The following is a 13,773-nucleotide window of genomic DNA, read 5'->3' on the forward strand; positions in this document are numbered from 1 at the left end:
TCTGTCTTATGACAACATTTATGGCAGGTTTTAGCGATGGTGCACTTGACAATGTAATTTTGCAACAAAAACAATACAAGTGAGATAGTTTTGTTATGGGATTAAACAGATGTTGATAGAATTTAACTAAAAAAGAAAGTTGATAAATTGCAATGCTCATCATATTGCATAATGCTGAAAAATAATATAAATTAAACTTGTAGCATGAGTGACGTATTGTGTGTCTGGTCATTCCCACCTCTACCCCACCTGTTTTCGGCCACTGTATTTATCAGATTGATGATATTGTGTCCTGCATGTCTTTCGTACAAAACAAACTTCTGTATAAACATCACTGTCACAATAACGAGCCTTTTCTTGAGTTGTGTGACACGCAGTTTTAGCTTAATATAAATGATCTTTGCTGAAACGAGGCTATTACTGAAGGAAACTGGGCCTACTCCGTGGATCGGCTTCCTCCGAGGCGTGGACGTCTATCAGCAGAGAATGTCCCTTAGTCTGTAACACAGTCAAATATATTCTCAAGTAATATTCAAGCATGCCATTCAGCGTGTTAGTACGAGCTCGGGAGCAGCTTGGGAGAACAAGAAAACAGAGACTGCTTTAGATTGTCTTCCCAAAGTGACTCAACTTTATTCACAAGTACAACAGTTTATATAGAGGGTAAAATTCATGAGACAGCAGATTTATCAGTTTAAACCAGTACAGACCAAGATAAGGCAGCGTCTTCCTGCCCTTGGGTGAAGAAGCATCCTTTGTATAGTGTATCAGTTCAGCTACAATTGTGATTATCTCAGCGACATATTTTCAAGGCACAAAACAAAGAGTTCTTACATTAGTGAAATCTGAAACAAACCATTTGGCCTCAACAGGCGTCTCCTAAAAGATTAAGAAACTAATGTAGCTGAGGGAGTGATCTCTGTGGTATTTCAACCTTGTACCAGCCTGTGATTCTCACACATCAATTCTTGGGTCAAAGAGAAAAATAACTAAAACAAAGGGGCCTTATTGAATGACAGAGTTTTCCTGTATAATGTCACTATAAAACAATATCCAGTAAATGCTACCATGGTACTAAAATACCTAACAATTACAATTAACAACAACAACAACACATTGCTTACACATAGTCTCCCCGCAATCTGTCGCTGCGTCAAAGTGTGCTCACTCTGGGCCCGCCTGCTGTTTGCACTGAGTGGAAATCTCCATCTGCCGGTAATGTGTGACGGCCCGTGTCTGAGTGCGCGCTCACGCCGTGCAGACGCACTCTGTGGTTTGGCGAGCACACGGGGTTGTATACGCTTTATCATTGCCGCTTCATGCCCAGCAGCATTTCTCTCTCCTCCATCCACGTTTCACCACAGCCGCATAGCGACCTTCAGGGCACCTCGCTGAATGCTGTGTGTTCGTGTTGGTCCGCCGTGGCTGCGATTATCACTGCTGCTGGAGGGAAACGGATCGCCGTGCTGCATCACTGTAGCCCGCTTTGGATGACATTTGGGTGTAGGCTGTTCTGACTGTAATAGCTACCATGGCGAAAACAGTCGCCTTATCCGGCGCAGTCACAGGTAAGCCTGGTGTATGTGGGGTTTGTTTACACTCCTCGTCGTGGATTTAAAGCAGACTCATCCATGACGCAACTCATATTAGCGCTGCTGCTTTATCTGCCTGACGCTGTGCGGTGATGATCCAGCTCCAGCGTCTTTTTTCTCTCTCTCACTTAATAGCCACTGTGGGGATGGCGGTAATGTCTGTAAAGTGCATGCCCGACCTCACTTTCATTGAAAAAAAAAAGCTAAATCACTAATCCAGAGTAAACGCGAGCAAGAGAAATGCGTTGTTTCTTTGTGTGTTTCTGTCGTTGTGTGAGCTGTGTGGGGGTAGATATCAATGCTAGGGCTTTGATAGGGGCTCCCATGCTGAGCCCATGTTGCTCTTTATTATTATTACCATTATTTTTGTTTTGTTTGCTGTGACGACGCTCAAAAAAGGTCCAAATGGGTGGAGGTACAAGAGAGGCCCGTGGGTGATTTTACAAGAAGTCATTTCTGTTCAGACTTTGTGCAATAAAAATAGCAATAAGCTGAATAATAAGCTTTCACTTTGTTTAGCTTCCACCCTGTACACCGTGAAAGAGGAGAAATATCCCTGATGCACAATAATCAAATTAACTATCATGACGAAAGATTTGCCCGTGTCACTGCTTCATACAGGAGAAAGAGAAAAGGACTGAATATTTACACCTCTAAATGCTTTTAAAGCAACTTCATCTCCATGAGCTCTTCAGCTTCCACCCACACACACACACACACATATAGATAGATAGATACACACAAATTTATTTTTAATGTTTAAGAGTAATCTGACAGGCTCCTCTATAAAACAGAGACAACCTGGTCTTTATTACCCTCAAAGCCATAAAAGCTACAGTCAATAATTGCAACCACCTTACTCAGAGGTAGACTTACCTGTGACCTATAAAAGAGCTCATGTCATCATGGAAATGTTACAAATCGATGAGTGAGCACAGGAATATGTTTAATGAAGTCAGCTGAGCATTAACGTTTAGCTCTCGTGTCTGATGTCAGTCAGATCATGCAGAAAAAGGAGTCTGTGTTGTCTGCCAGATTTCAGCAGGCAATAAAAGCCCTGACTGGAAAGGAAGTAATTCACTTGATGAAGTGAAGCGACTGGCTGTGTGAGGACAGTTCAGCCAGCGACGCACAGATCGATTGAGTGAATCTGTGGAATTAAAAATTTTCATGGCTGGGCTTTACACTGATGATGTGCTACTGACTTATTTCAGGATTCATTTCAGGACAATAGTCATCTCACAGTATAATATTTGATCATTAATCAAGGGGCAGGGATAGCTAGGTAGAGTGGTGGCCCCATGATCGGAAGGTCGGGGGTTCGATTCCCCTGAACAGCTACCCTGAGGTACCCCTGAGCAAGGTACCATCCCCACACACTGCTCCCCGGGCGCCCAATGGCTGCCCACTGCTTCACTGAGTGAATGGTTTAAATGCAGAGAGGAATTTCCCCACGGGGCTCAATAAAGTACTCTTTCTTAATGTGTTTGTTTTGACTCTTGAGCATTTAGAAAATGTGTTTGTTCTAAATCTTAAAATCCAAAAGGGTTTATATTCTGACTTATTACTGTAATTTATGGGTGTCAATCTATTTATTAAGGGAAAAGACTTAAAATGAGAACACATCATGTGACTGTGGTTTATTTTGCTGTGCACAAGTGTTGTGCAAAAATAGAATGTGGGAATTTAAAGTGTTATAAATGAGTTTTTGGCCTATAATGTGTGAAAAATATCCCAAACATATGTCTCATGAAGTTACTTTGAACGAAAAAGGAATATCACTGTCACATGTTAGAAGCTCCAATCAGTTTTTGGTAAAGTGACTGTTACATTTCCTTTGTTTATTTGGGTGGAAAGTGTTAGTGAGAATAAAAAAATATGTTTTTCAAGATAAATCTGGCCAAGAGAGCAGCAGAAATATGTCACAAATATGACATCACAGTTCCATAAACATACTTTCATGGACCAAATGGATCTATCTATCATCTATCTATCGATCGATCGATCGATATAGATAGATAGATAGATAGATAGATAGATAGATAGAAAACCTCTTCATAAATCCTGTTCACTCCAGTGTATTTACCAATATAAGTACACAGGCAAGCTTTTCCGTTCACACAGTGATTTTGTGACATTGATGTAGTAAAATGACCGTATCGTTTAGATGAACACACCAAGTGTTGCTTTGTTTTGTGCTTTAGGTGAAAAGATGGCTCCGCCATCCATCACTCTACTTCCTGACAAGAAATCTCCAACAAACAGTCACAGCTCTCCAGCCCGGACTGGAAAAAACAGTGAGTAATCCTTTCTGGCTTCTGTCACATAAATCACACTTTTCCTTCCATTAATCTGTTTAATCTGGATTAAATTCACTTACTCTCCAATCATTTGGACTTTTGCACAATTGCTTATAGACTGCAAGCCTGCGAATATTAGGGCAGCGTGCTTGAGGGCCTTGCTGTTATCGGTGAATGGAGGAGCGGCTTGTGAACGCTCAACAACAATAACAAAAAGCGACAGTCAGCATATGTGGACTGACTCCCACATGGAGGATAGTTTCCTCCCGTCTTGCTTGTATTGGCACTTCTTGACTGAGCATTTTGCCACACAGAAGCCCCTAATCAAGCTGAATGAATGTTTCCCTCTGCTGATGAGAAAGTAGCAGTGCACTGATGTCACCCCACTTTATGCAAAGCTGAGTGTCCTTTCCCTCCATCCCTCCAACCAGCCCCATCTAACACAGAGAAGAAGCTACACATGAATGGGCACGCTTCCCCTTCCCACCTACCTGCTAATGTCAGCAGCAACCATGGAGGTAAACCAAGTAAGTTTCAACTTTTGTTTTTGTTTTATTTTTCTCTTTTATTGCCACTGCCCTGTTTTTGCTCTCTAATATCTTTCCTCTTTCAGTTCTGGAGGGTTACTTGAGGACAGACGACAGGATGCGTTTAGCCAAGGAGCGGCGAGAGGAGAGGGAGAGAAGCCTGGGTAGGTGATGTCCTGGTTTTTGTTTTGTTTTCTATTGGCCTCTGGCTTTTTGTTCCTTTCCAGTTTCAGTCACTCGTTTTTTCCCCCCTTCTTCTGCAGTCTAATTGGTTATAGAAGGGCTAGAGGATGCACTTTGAGTTCACTGGGTTTTTGATACGATGTGCTGTGTCACTTTAGAGAGTTTAAGGTAGAAAAGTCCGCAAAAGTAGGTCTCCTACTCGCAGATAATCCCGCAGCGCCAGCGGTGACCTCATGATGACCGGGTTTTCTCACTTCATGATTTCATCTTAGGCGTGGATAGAGACACAAACTCAACTTAACCAAATTAAATTGAACCAAACCAATTTACTAAAGAGAAGAAAAGTCATGGTATGTGTGATGCATGAACAAGCAAAGAGCAAAAAGACACTCTGTCTCTCTCAGCGGCCCGGGAACAGCTAATCAGGGAGAAGGAGCGCAGAGCTCGGCTGCAGTATGAACGCACAGTGGAGGAACGCTGGAAGCGGCTGGAGGAGCAGAGGCAGAAAGAGGATCTCCGCAGAGCTGCAGTGGAGGAAAAGAGGAGGCAGCAGCTCGAGGAGGAGCGGGTCAGCATTTTGTTGTTGTGTGTTTGTGATCGGTGAGTATGGTGAAGTTGTAATGTTTGTGTAAAAGTCACCTCTGCTGTGCTGCATTCAGGAGCGTCTCGAGGCCCTGATGAAACGCTCTCTGGAGCGCAGCCTCCAGCTGGAGCAGAGGACAAAACGCTGCAGCAGAGGCTACCATCAAGGAGCAGGTAAGAATAGTCTGGGTTTTTTTTTCCTGAGAACAAAGAAGCATGGAAGCATATTGTGGGATGGTCTGAAATAGCAGAATACTGAAAAGACACTGCAGCTACATTTTGCTGTATTTCTGTTAGATAACATAACACAGACAAACACTATGTGTGTGTTAAAGAGGGTTGATCATGGCTGACAGCCTTGCTTCTGAAATGCGCGTGAACAGAGATGTTTTCCTGTTTTTCTGCAAAGACATGGTGGAATTACACAGCACGGGTGTATCGCTAATCAGCATCTTTTTGAAGGACAGTTCCTCCGCTCGGTAGTGACAAATGTCCCCCCATCCTCATTCGTATGCAACTTTGTCTCTTTCCAGGAAAAAATCCAAACCTTGTTTCATGTAGGAACTATTTTCTTTCTACTAAACTACACCTGCCAACCAAAAGAAGCATGCATACAGTATAGCTGATATTAGAGCTCAGCTGAGGGGGCTAATGTTTGCATCCTGTCACACTGACGCAAGTCTGTCGTCATAGGTAGATACACACACCCTTCTATACAGTAGGCAGGTGTGGGTTGATAGACAGAAAATAAATTGCATGCAACAAAGTTTGTGGATTTCTACTGAGTATCAGGAACATGATTTCTGGAAAGACACACCTCACTTTTATGTGTGTGTCTTTTGGCACTACACAAGGGAAGACAATGGATAATATGGGCCAGAATAAAAACATGTCAGTTTGATTTTGGAGAGAACTGTCTGTTCAAACGTCTGCAAATGAATGAAGCAAAGTAGTTGATACACTAACTCCATGTTTATACACTCAAAAATATGCAAAAACTACAAATTGAAGCTTTAAATTAAAGAAAAAAATGTTTCTGTTACATGGCTTCACAGCATCCCTGCTGGTCTCTACAACTGGATGAGGAATTGCTCAGATAAACTGTTCACAAATGCTCTGTTTGCTCTGCTCCGCCCGCTGCCTATAGGTGACTGTGAGAATGCCCCACTCCCTCTCTCTGCTGCCTCCGCCTTTTCCCATGGCATTGCCTCCCCCATTCCTGCTGTCAGCGAATCTGGTAAAGTTTAGCCCCCCTTGCCTCCCAAATCCATTACCCCACCTATTCATCCAAGAGTTACCGTGTGCTTTGTGTCCGGCAACTTTTTCTTTCTGTAACGCACGCCTGTTAAGTTACTCTTTTGCTCAGTTTTATAGCTTCTTTGCTTTTGTATGTTTTGCAGGCCTCGTTGTGTATGTTTTTGCAGTGGCTTTTACATTTGAGTTATTTGCAAAGACAGCATAGAGGCACAGCACTGTGAACACAGTACTATGCCTTCAGGGATTGAAATCAAGACAAAGATGTTATCAGAAAAAGAGGTTTTGCTGTCATGTTTCTAAACTTTTATCCTAAAATACTTGTCTTAATCTGATGTAACGTAATTTTCACATAAAAGCACGCAGAAGTATTTCAGTTTGCTTTTCTTTGCCAACTCTGCAGCACATCTGCGAGTAGACCACCATGCAGGAGAAAGAGGAAAATAAAAGTGCACAGTGTCAGCTTTTTCACAGACTGAATCTTGTTAGTTTAAACTTGTTTCCTCCATAAATTCATCATCATCAAGCCTTTGTATTTTTTTTTGCTGTGTTTCACTGTGGCAGGGACATTCCTGTAATCCAGAAAACAACTTCTGGATTAGTATTTAAATTCTGTAGTTAAACTCTGGATTCTGGGTCTGAAATGCTGGAGGGTGTTTCAGAGTTTGTAGATGGGTCGGGGTGTTTTATTGTGATAACCTGAAATTAGGTTTTCAGAGTAAGAGCAGCTAAGTGGTGCTGCCTTTGGGTCCCTGGAGCAGGCGGTTTCAGAGATTAATCGTAAGTGACCTAGAATAAAAATATGTGCACAAAAATAGACACAGATACAGCCACACTGAGATGACTGCACTCCTTAGAGACTGTTCAGCTTGATGACAAGGTGCAAAGATGGCAAAAAAAAATATGACGTGGGTGTTGCAAGGTGGTCAGTGTTTAGGGCCTTTGCTTTTGTAATTTGAGTTTGCACAAAATCTGTCTGTTTTCATTTGCAGTCACAAACCAAATGTTGGGAGTGGGTTTCTGCACTGTTTTTCACAGCCACTGTATTGCCACATGTGTGGTTGCATCATGCTGCACTGTAGTGCACTGTAGTGCATGGGTTAATTGCTAAAATGAAAGTGTTAATACCTTATTATGTCTGACTGATGGCTGAATCACAAAAATGCAGATGCAGTGAAATGTTTTCTACATTAGACTTTGCTTATCCTAAGCTGAAAGCTCGATGCCTTCCTTTTAATCAGAGAGAGGAAATGCAGTGTTTTAAAAAAAAAAATGAAGGCCTCCTGTAGCTTATTTTCTGCTGTAAAAATAAGGGTGTAAGCTTTAGTTGTATGCAGCACGTGCTGTCCAGTACTTTTACTGCTACTGCTGTGTCTTTATCTCTCTATCAGTGAGTATCATTCACCAAGATTTATTTCTGTCATCATGCAGCACCCTGCAGCCCTCACAGATCACCTTTCCACACCTCGGTGAACCGTGTAGATCACAACAGAGCTGGACTTCAGGGAGGCTCTCAGTCCACTCCCAACACCCCAAAGGTTAGACCTTGGACAACATCTTTAAGAACGAGACATTAGTGGATACAGGCTATGATTTAAATGAAGCTAACACTTCTTACAGAAAGAGCGGCTGCGCAGAGAGAGAAGAACTGCATCCCCAGGTTGTGGGTCCCCTGTGAGAAGATCTGAATCTCCTGCCAGTTTCACCAAACATTTGGCTTCCCCTCCCACCCCTTCCAAGTAAGCTAAACTGTTGGTAAAAGGTGGGCAAATGTATCTCTGAGCATGAGCAGTACTTTGTTCAGTTTGTTATAAAACTATATTCTTAAGCTGGACATCTCCTTCTGTGTGCCTAGGATTCGCGCCCAGTCTCCTAGCAGTGCACATCAGTACCATTACTCACCGACAAGACAGCGCCCCAACCCGAGTAATAATAGAAAAGCAGAAAATGACAAGGTGGGAAAAAAGGGCGAGCGCACCAAAGCTGACACTGCAGTGAAAAAGAGCGCTGACATCAACAGCTTAATTTCATCTCCACCAGCTCAGAAGAATATGGCCAGTAGTGAAATCGCTAAAACCAAATCCTCCGATAAGTACCTCAAAGGAGACACTATTGAAAAATGTCAGTCGCCTGAAAGAGGAAACCAGCTGACTTCCAAAGGAGATCCCTTAGAGATGATGACACAGAGCAATTTTCTGGATGGAGACAAGAAAAAAGGTGGATTCTATAAGTTCCTTTTTTTCCCCCCTTTACATTCAGTTTTACTACATATGGAAGAGTCTTACTCCATGTTTGTTTATGTGATAGAAGCAGCACCATGCACAGGCAAGGTGGCTGCTGGCACATCAAATGCAGAGGAGGCTAGCAGGTTGCTGGCTGAGCGTAGGCGCCAGGCTCGGGCTCAGAAAGAACTGGAGGAGAAAAAACGGGAGCAGCAAGAAGAAGAAGGAAGGTGAGTTGATTGATCTGGAATGACCTTAAATAAGGTCTGGAATACACATAAAACATGTTGATGACAAATTCATATGCATGTGGATCAGGTTACCAGAGGAACGGAAGCAACTTGCACAGGAGCAGCAACGGCAGGAGCCAGTGAATCAGCAAGTGAAAGAGAGAGGAAGGCGTGAGGCAGACGCTCATTTGAAACAAGAAGAAGAAAAACGGAAGAAGGAACAGCAGGAGAAGGAGCTACAGGCCCAGATGGACAGAGAGGTCAGTGGTCTTTATAAAGTGCTGGTCTGTTATTATTGCTAATTATTCTGCATTTAGATTTTTGTAGCTTTCTTGTCTTTAAAAATTTTGGATTACTGTATAAATCATTGCAGTCTTTGGCTATGTATGGATCTTCTTGCTCTCAACAGAGAGAAAAAGCCAAAGTCCTGGCTCAAGAGGATGTGGAGCGTCAACGGCAAGACAGAGAACTGCAGACACAGCAAGAGGAAGAGGAGCGGCAACAAAGAAAAAAGGTTACTGTAGACACAGACAAGTCAACTGCTGTATTCAGATTGCATTTCTTCTCTTGAAATATCTGTTTGAATATCTGGAAAGTTCCCAGAGTGATTGAATATTGATATTCTTTTCCAGAGAATTGAGGAGATTATGAAGAGAACTAGGAAGGGTGAAGCTGAGTCGAAGGTACTGTAAGAGACAGCTTCTGTCCTCATACAGTAGACCTGCTGCCTTTAAGCACCCGCTGACTGTTTGATATTTTTTTCTTTTGACTTTAATTTATTACAACTTTCTCATGTTGTTATCTTTATTAAATTCTATCATTGGTGATACTTTGGTTGAGTGTCCTGATTGCCTTAAATGTTTACTTGATCGTCTCTGTTCTGCGCTGAATCAGATGGAGGAACAGGTGGAGACAAAGCGCGTCTCGCCACCAGGTTAGTGTGTTATTCAGTCCCCCCCTGCTGATCTGCTAAGTTTTGCTTGCTGGTCCTGCTTACTGTGCTCTGCTGTAAAGAAGCAATCAGGGCATGCAAGGTTTATGATTTAATTCAAGGGTTCTCAAACTTTTGGGTGCCAGGGCAGCTGCTCCTTACAAGGGAGCACATTTTCTAAGGGTCCCCTCGTAGTCCCAGCACCAATAAGCCACAAGCTTCTAACAGTCCCATTCAGAGTGTCATTGCAACTGTGTGTTTCCACGCCTGTGTCCTGGTATTAAACACCAACGCATTTCAGTTGGTTTAGGTGCAAAACAGTTGTATATTTTCAGCATACCCTTAATGTGACTAGGATCCAAATACAAAATTGTCTTCCTGTCTGACTTCATTTACATCTGACGAGACGTAGTGCATACTGGCCATCCCGTTTCAGCTCTCAAGAAAACCAAACTCAGCATGTCAGCCAACTCAACCAAGCTATGCAGCAGTGAGAAGGGTTTGTTGCACCCTGAATGTCACCCCGATGGCTATGGATATTCCCCCGGACCCCACTTTGAGAACCACTGATTTAGCTTGAATGAATTTGCAGTAGCTAATTTTGAGCATGTGCCACAGCATCTACATTTTTATGATTTGGCTTGTTCTGGTGCTTTGGCTTTGATTATTCAGAAGAATGAGTGTGACCCTCAGCTGATGAAGCCACATTTCTAAGCATTTAAAATCTTTCATGGTGTTTCTGCAACGTTTGGTGGCGTATGAGGAGACACGGACTTCCTTCCTGGTGCTGAAAGGGCACCTTTCAGTGAAGTGCCAAGGGAGCTGACTGTAAAATTAGCCGCTCTTGAAAATGCCCTTGGAAGATTTATTCAGCTCTGTCTCTAGCGGGCTGCTCTGCACAATCTGAGCTTATGCTTTATTTGAGCTGTCCTTTTGTTTTTTTTACCTGCTAAGCCGATGCTGTGGGTAATGACATCTGTGATATCTTCTGTTAAAACTTAAATTAAATGTTAATGTTGAACTGGACAGTCGACACAAAGGAAAGCCCACTGTAAAAGATAAATCTTTTAATTCTTCACAGGTAATATAAAGACTATTCAAAGCAATGCTCACGTTAAAGAGCCAGCAACCAAAAAGGTTGACTTTCAGGTTAAAGAGCAGGTCATAGTTCAGGTCAAAATAAAGGACACTGCTCTCAGTAAGACAGACACAGTCACAGCAGCAGCACAGATGGACAATCATAAGCAAGTAAAAAACAACACTCATCTCGTGACGCACAGTGTTCCTGACAAGAAATCTGAGACAAGACAAACCAGGGAAGAGATTAGCAGCCACCTTAAAGTAGCCAAAGCCTGTGTACTCCAGCAAGAGAGGGGAGAGATGGAAATGAATGTAAACCAGCAGCACAGAGCAAGTGTTAATGTCACAGACCAAATCATGAAAGACCCCACAAAGCTGAGGGGAGAGGGTGTTATGATGAATAGTGGAGGAAAGGTTGGAGGAAGTGCCTTGAAGAGGAGTGCTCCAACAGCTGAAGCAAGCAAAGAGCAGAGCGTGGATGTGCCATCAGCTGACAAAGCTGGGGGAAAGGATAAAGGAGGGTCCCAGCTTGGGGTTGGTAGACCTCCCGTAAAACCCCTTCCAATGGGAAACCTATCACCACCAGTCATCAAGCTGGAGCCACTCGATGTGAAGCACACAGGGTCTTGCAATGAGGTGCAGTCAATGGAGGTCAGGTGAGTCATTAGGTAACACTTTATTACTAAAATGTGAGCGTGGGGGGGGGGGGGGGGGGGGGGGGGCTGTGTAAATATGTAATATATATGATTTCTCACATTGTCATATTTCAGCCCGGCCTCAAAGGAAGAACTCATTTCGATCCCAGAGTTCTCACCTGTCAATGAAATCCAGAGCAGCGGCATGAGTAACACCCGGGCCCTCGAAGAGCTGATGGACCTGACAGGGAGCATCACCTATGATAAACTGTCCTCTGAAAGCAGCATCGGTGACTGCAACAAGAACCTCATTGAGGGTGTCGTCAGTCCCGTCTCAGACTCAAAGCTCATTGGGATGGCACCTCCGTCCTCGAATAAACTAAGCATCAAGTAGCTGATTAATTCCTTTCTCTTCCTCTCTTGCTTGCCTTGTCTCTGTCCTCTCCATCTCTGTCTCTCACACACAAGCACACATACGCTCACAAGGATGTCACATTTTGGATATGTGCTCTTGTGTCATTAAAATAATGGGAATAGAGCCATAGAGATTGACCTAAAAATGTACAATATGACCTTCAATATAAACAAAACATCTCCTATTTAGTAATAACATAGCAAATGACTGTATTACAGCTGTTGTGAATCTGCAGTACTTGTTCTGAGGACAAGTATCCACATATGACAGACAGTCAGTAGATGTGTGACCCGATGGAGGAAAAAAATATCAGGGATTTGAATACTAGAAAAATTTCAAAAACATACTATTACTTAAATACATTAGCTAGAGAAGAGCTTGCCCTGCACAGATTCCTTACTGGCTCCCAGTTCATTTTCATGTTGTATTAAAGCCTGCTCAGAGCACTGATGACTGTAGCCTTTCCAAACACCCTCCTAAGCCTTTAAACGATATTCAAAGTGTTGCTGGGAAGGCAAGACTATTTAATGTTCATGACAGGTTTATTTTTAATGCTAGCAATGTTACTGGTGTGTGTATTGATATTGGATTTATGTAACAAACTAAAATCCAGGCAGACTACTCCAACTATGTATTATTTACTTTCTGTCCCAGCAAACTATAATCTTGATATTTTCCCTTTATTCCCTTTTCAAATCTTTCTAACTGCATGCAAATGAGGAGGGAAATGACCTTAAAAAATTCCAAGTAAACTTGAATGTTGCAGCAAACTAAAAACAAGTCATGTCACCAATGCAAAGAAAGTACCAGTATGTTGCAGAGCAGAACCAGTCTTCTACAAATATACAGAAATCAAGAAAGCAAGGCAGCCTTAAACTTCTTGTTATTTAAAAAGATATCGGTAGGAGTGCCTTGCTGTGTTGGACCCAGTGCTAACTTATCTGTGAAACAGAAATTTCCCTCTATGTCTGGATACTGAACTGGACTGAAGGACTGAAGGGCGCAGGGACAGGAATCTTTGCTGAGCGACTTGCAAATGATCTGGCCTGTAGCTTCAAAGATACTGTTTACTGCTGACCCCCCCCCCCCCCCCCCCCCCCCCTTACATCTGAGATCATGAACACTTCTTCAACAATTCAGTGACATTCACTTTCTGTATTGCGTTAAAATGTATTTTCAGTAGAGATGCCTTATCTGGGACTGAGCAGCTGCTTTACTTCAGTGCTTTTTTTGTGTTTATCTTAACTTGATCACTGGGATAGTTGTGTGTCTGTGACCTGTAATACTTGAAACTTGGTTTGAAATGCATCATGTCTGCCATGGTGTAGACAGTAATGTCGACATTCAGTGCAGTTAAGAAGTGACATTTAGTTTTTGTTGTCAAACAACCCAAATCAATGGCCATATAACAGTCTTATGCAAAGTAGCCACATTGAAATATAAATCATATATCTGAGTTATGGTTTGATATACACATCTATATATATTTTGCATATTCAAACAGCTGGAGGACTGGAAATGGTTATGAATTAATAATACACAATGCCACATCAAAGAAGTATTCACGCTTGCTCATTGCCATACATGAAACCAGTGTCAGTCACCTAGCGTATGTAATTACTGTAGACATTGTGCATGATTAGCATGGATATCTGAAACAATAAAGCGCAAAACTGAGAATTTCGACTTTTTTGGCTCTGTGGTCATGTGTGCCTATTATATGAAGCACGGGTGCTGAGGATCATAAGCACTCAGCAGTCTGCAAAACCCTGAAATGAACAATGACTGTGATTATTTACTTGCACCATGTTGATAACAGTTT

General features: G+C 42.5%; 1 protein-coding gene across 1 annotated transcript; it reads left to right on the forward strand.

Annotated features, from left to right (window-relative positions):
* The first annotated feature begins 1,169 nt into the window (after window positions 1-1,169).
* Window positions 1,170-13,589, forward strand: map7d2a (MAP7 domain containing 2a). The gene is made up of 17 exons (XM_085420474.1): window positions 1,170-1,568; window positions 3,797-3,889; window positions 4,324-4,419; window positions 4,506-4,583; window positions 5,007-5,170; window positions 5,262-5,358; window positions 6,332-6,421; window positions 7,870-7,976; window positions 8,059-8,177; window positions 8,294-8,655; window positions 8,746-8,890; window positions 8,979-9,150; window positions 9,300-9,404; window positions 9,523-9,573; window positions 9,785-9,824; window positions 10,903-11,557; window positions 11,672-13,589. Exons 1-17 carry the CDS (start codon window positions 1,532-1,534, stop codon window positions 11,928-11,930), a joined length of 2,670 nt encoding a protein of 889 aa, XP_085276600.1. The 5' UTR covers window positions 1,170-1,531; the 3' UTR covers window positions 11,931-13,589.
* Window positions 13,590-13,773: the final 184 nt, after the last annotated feature.

This window comes from Rhamphochromis longiceps, linkage group LG10 (genome assembly GCF_057381845.1).
Source record: "Rhamphochromis longiceps isolate RC_006_pf linkage group LG10, R_longiceps_female_GT1.1, whole genome shotgun sequence".
Lineage (NCBI taxonomy): Eukaryota > Metazoa > Chordata > Actinopteri > Cichliformes > Cichlidae > Rhamphochromis > Rhamphochromis longiceps.

Excerpts from the sequence above, each read along its gene's own strand:
- map7d2a (XM_085420474.1), top strand. The coding sequence starts at position 1,532 with ATGGCGAAAACAGTCGCCTTATCCGGCGCAGTCACAG. Across the intron at positions 3,890-4,323 it reads AGCCCGGACTGGAAAAAACA|CCCCATCTAACACAGAGAAG; the intron begins GTGAGTAATCCT and ends CCCTCCAACCAG. Across the intron at positions 5,359-6,331 it reads AGGCTACCATCAAGGAGCAG|GTGACTGTGAGAATGCCCCA; the intron begins GTAAGAATAGTC and ends CGCTGCCTATAG.